The following is a 4,931-nucleotide window of genomic DNA, read 5'->3' on the forward strand; positions in this document are numbered from 1 at the left end:
GGTTTGAACTCTTGAAGTTGTATTGGACTGTTTCTTTGCTAAAGCACTGAGGTTTGTGTATAAACTTGTATTTGCACTCTTTTAACTGCTACTACAACTGAAATTTGATCTTGGTACATTGGTTACTCTTGTTGCTTTGCATTGTTATATTGGTATCCTCTGAGAAGTTAAAGACGCTTGTGTAACTCGCCCACTTGTATGGTTTGTTTGATCACCTGGCACTCTTGTTGGGACCTTGTCCTTCTTGTGGCTGTGACTTTGTCACTATTGGCATGTCATCTTGACTCTGGATTTTTAGTTCGTCTTAAGTATGGAAGTTATCCATTTTAAGTACGAATTAGAATGCCATTTTTAATATAGTTCTTGGTTCTCTTGATTATTGGGATTTGACCCTTCTTGATACAGGGCGTCGGCCCTTCTTGATACTTGTTTGTGCTTGGTGTGAAGACATGATGTACATATTGGGCGAGCCTTGTTATTGAATCTCTTGGAAAATGGTGCGATGAGCGTTCTTGACAATTGGACCTCTAAATATCGAACTTGATACTTTTGATATATTGTTTACTTGATTTATTTATTTTGTTCGATTATGATGCCCATGACTTGAGAAAGGTAGTTTTGTGAATTTGATGGCTCCGAACCTATAGTTTTACACCACTAAGCTATATGCTTAGTGATAATTGTTTCTATCGTAAGGAATGAGTGAGTGGATGCATGAAGTCGGCCATTGGAGAGGGAAATTTTGAGAGCCTTAAGGAAGATCACATTTGCATATAGGCATCTATATTTTGTATAAACCTTGGGATTTGTACATGATCTATGTGTTGTATATTTACATGGAATTTTGAGGACTAATTTGATCATGTCACCATGGGTTGTAATATAAGTATGGCTCTATGTTTTGTTCTTTTGGGGTGTGTAAGCCGAAGTCTTGTAATATATTAAATTTACCACTAATTTTGAATGAATGTGTGAAGCATGAACCACCTACTTTGGGTACTTGGAAGTTGGTAATATTTTTTTTATGTCATATTTTTGTTCTAGTGTGAGTACAATATATGCATAAAAATCTCGTGAGTTATTGACTTATATTATTTTGGAAGGGTCGCTACAAGTGTTGGTATCAGAGCTTCGGTTTGTGGTTCTAGGACTTTTGCTGTGAATTACTTGTATACTTGTTCGCATTCGAAAAAGGTTCTATTTGGATTATTTGTTCACTTACATGGTTTATAGTATTTCTATCGCATGTAGAGTGCACATGCATCATGTATATGTCCCTAATGCAATGTGATCTTCCCTTTTGAAGGAGATAAGTTATGGCCTCTTCTTCTGACCGACCTATGGAAGCTGCTCGTGAACGTTTGGGTACCTCTGTTCCCCAACCTCATGCACTAGAAGAGGTTGGAAAACCTTTCTCGAATCAATATGTTCCCCATACTAGTGGGTCTGAAGTGGGAAACGATCAGGGTGTAAGAGCTGCTTCACATCCTCACATGAGTCGTAGTACTCAAGCCATGAATCCTCCTTTTCAACAAATGGCTGAATTCTTCCACCACATGGCTGAAGCGATGCAGATCCCAACGTGATTGACTTTGAGAAAATGAGGAAAATGGGTGGAGTGGAGTTTGAAGGCACCGTTGATCCCACAGATGCTGAACAATGGCTGGATCGCATGGAGAGGGTATTTGAGCAGTTAGAGTGTTCAGATGTTGCCAAATTTAAGTATGCTATTTCACTATTACAAAAATATGCTTACGATTGGTGGGTAAGTGTTCCAAATGTGAAGGTAAAACCTCTTGTTCTTACTTGGGATGATTTTCTTAGGGAATTTCGTATGAAGTATGTCCCACCTGCTTATTGTGATGCAAAGAGAAAGGAGTCTCTGAATTTAAGGCAGCGAGGTATGCCTATTGCTGAGTACCAACAAAAGTTTCTAAGACTCTCTCGTTATGCTGGAGGTATTATTAAAGAAGAAAAAGACAAGTGTAAGAAGTTTGAAGATGGTTTAAATGATTCCATTAGAAAGAATGTGACGATCCTGCAACATGAGAACTTTTGTAAGTTAGTGTCTGCTGCTTTTACTTGGGAGTGACTTGATAAAGAAGAAGCTAGTAGAAATGGAAACAAATTTCGGAAGCCTAGACCAGATTTTGGGGGTTCATAAAAAAGGGGAAGGTTTGATAACTCTAAGGCTAGTAGTGATAACAGGCCACCGCAGCAAAAGCAAAACAGATCAGATTTTTTCTACAGCTAGCACTCCAAATTATGGCCAAGGCAAGCCTCGCGTTCCCACTTGTCCACAAGGTGGGAAGAATCATTATGGTACTTGCAGGAGAGGTTCTGGTGGATGTTTCAATTGTGGAGCTTTGATCATAAAGTGAAGGATTGTCCTAATCCTAATAATGCTCCTTCCTTGAGAACTGAAGGCTCAGTTCATAAGCCTTCTATTAATCCTTCTCAAACTAATAGAGGTGCAAGACCTAAAAACACCCAAGCATCAGGTACAAGTGGAGCTAATCAAGCTAGTGGACAAAGGGCTACTGCACGTGCTTATGCTATGAGGCAGAGGGATGATCAAGATGGACAAGACGTGGTTGTCGGTAAATTTCACTTATTTGGCTTATGTGTGTTTACACTGTTTGATCCTGGTTCTACACATTCATATATTTGTTCATCATTTGTTCTTCCTGAAAATGTGAAATCTATGAGACTTAATTATGATGTGCTGGTTGAAAGTCCTTTGGGTTATCAGGTTGTGTGTAATCGAATTTATCGTGATTGTCCCTTCGTGATTCAAAGCTTGGTCTTCCCTGTTGATTTGATTGAAATGCCCTTCAAAGATTTTGATGTTATTATTGGGATGGATTGGGTTCATAAATATCATGCAGTGGTAGATTGTAGGTCAAAGCATGTGACCTTTAAAAATCCTTCATTGTCACACATCATTGTACAAGGTGAAAGATCATTGACAGCTAGTATTATTTCTGCGGCCTTAGCAAGAAAATTGATGCGTCAAGGATGTGGGGCATACCTTGCTCACATAGTTGATACACTGTTGGAGAGTCCTTGTATCAAGGACATACCGACTGTATGTGATTTTCCAGAAGTCTTCCCAAAAAACCTTCCTGGATTGCCCCCGGAAAGAGAGGTTGAATTTTCAATCGAGCTTATTCCTGGATCTACCCCTATTTCTATCACTCCTTATAGAATGGCTCCGGCGGAATTAAGAGAATTGAAATCTCAATTGAAAGAATTTCTTGAGAAAAGTTTTATTCGACCCAGTGTTTCTCCTTGGGGAGCCCCTGTTTTGTTCGTCAAGAAGAAAGATGACACTCTTAGGCTTGGCATTGACTATAGACAATTGAACAGAATAACAATCAAGAATAGATATCCACTACCGAGGATAGATGATTTGTTTGACCAACTGAAGGGTGCTGAAATATTCTCAAAGATTGATTTGAGGTCTGGATATCACCAATTGTGTGTTAGAGCGGAAGATATTCCTAAAACTGCTTTTAGAACTCGGTATGGTCATTATGAATTTTTGGTGATGCCATTCGGATTGATAAATGCTCATGCGGTATTCATGGATCTAATGAATCGAGTATTCAAGCCTTATCTTGATCAGTTTGTGGTTGTTTTTATATATGATATTTTAATATTTTCAAGAAGTAGTGAAGACCATGATAAACACCTCCGGATTATATTGCAAATTTTGAAGGAGAAGGAACTTTATGCTAAACTTTCCAAGTGTGAATTTTGGCTTGATGAAGTGACGTTTCTAGGACATGTTGTATTAGCTGAAGGCGTGAAAGTGGATCCTAGTAAGATACACACATTTGTGGAATGGAGACCTCCCAAAAGTCCAACCGAGGTAAGAAGTTTCTTAGGCTTAGCAGGATACTACAGAAGATTTGTGAAAGGCTTTTCCATTATCGCCTGTCCTTTGACTAAACTCTTGCAAAAGGAAGTAAAGTTTATTTGGGATGACAAATGCCAAAAGAGCTTTGAAACTCTCAAATCCTTGTTGACTCAAGCGCCTATACTTACTCTACCAATTGAAGGGAAATAGTATGTAGTATACAGTGATGCTTCTCACAATGGTCTAGGATGCGTTTTGATGCAAGAAGGGAAGGTAATTTCTTATGCCTCTCGGAAATTAAAATCGCATGAATTGAATTATCCTGCTCACGATCTTGAACTTGCTGCTATAGTGTTTGCTTTGAAAATATGGCGGCATTATTTGTATGGAGAGAAATGCCATATATTCACTGATCACAAGAGCTTAAAGTAATTGGGTACTCAGAAGGAGCTAAGCCTTCGACAGCGTAGATGGCTTGAACTCATCAAGGATTATGACTGCACGATTGATTATCATCCAGGTAAAGCCAATGTGGTTGCAGATGCTTTAAGTCGAAAATCCTTTGCAAGCATTTCTTTGAGTCATTTACCCTTTCTCCTTTAGTTAAGAGCCGTGAATGTTTGTTTTACACCTGATTCAAACGGTTCAGTTATTGATAATTTTTAAGTAAAGCCAATATTACTTGAACAAGTGAAAGAAGCTCAAAAGATAGATGAGAAACTAGTAAAATTGACTAGAGAAGTTCAAAATGGGGAAAAGCTTGATTTTACATTAACAGAGGATGGTGTCTTATTTTTTCAGAATAGGTTATGCGTCCCTAATGATGACAACTTGAGGGGAAAAATACTGAATGAAGCACATACTTCACCATATGCAATGCATCCTGGAGGTACAAAGATGTATCAGACCATCAAAGAACATTATTGGTGGAATGGTACGAAGAGAGATATTGCGGAGTTCATCTCCAAATGTTTGGTTTGTCAACAAGTAAAGGCAGAACATCAGGTCCCAGTTGGTTTACTACAACCCTTGTCGATGCCGGAATGGAAATGGGAGAGAATAACTATGG

The 4,931-nt window shown here is 38.6% G+C and overlaps 1 protein-coding gene across 1 annotated transcript; it reads left to right on the plus strand.

Moving 5' to 3' along the window:
• Positions 1–1,609: 1,609 nt before the first annotated feature.
• LOC125869793 (uncharacterized) lies at positions 1,610–2,092 on the plus strand. The gene has a single exon (XM_049550228.1). The coding sequence runs from the start codon at positions 1,610–1,612 to the stop codon at positions 2,090–2,092; it is 483 nt and encodes a 160-aa protein (XP_049406185.1).
• Positions 2,093–4,931: the final 2,839 nt, after the last annotated feature.

The sequence above is a fragment of the Solanum stenotomum genome, chromosome 7 (assembly GCF_019186545.1).
Source record: "Solanum stenotomum isolate F172 chromosome 7, ASM1918654v1, whole genome shotgun sequence".
In the NCBI taxonomy this organism is placed as follows: Eukaryota; Viridiplantae; Streptophyta; class Magnoliopsida; order Solanales; family Solanaceae; genus Solanum; species Solanum stenotomum.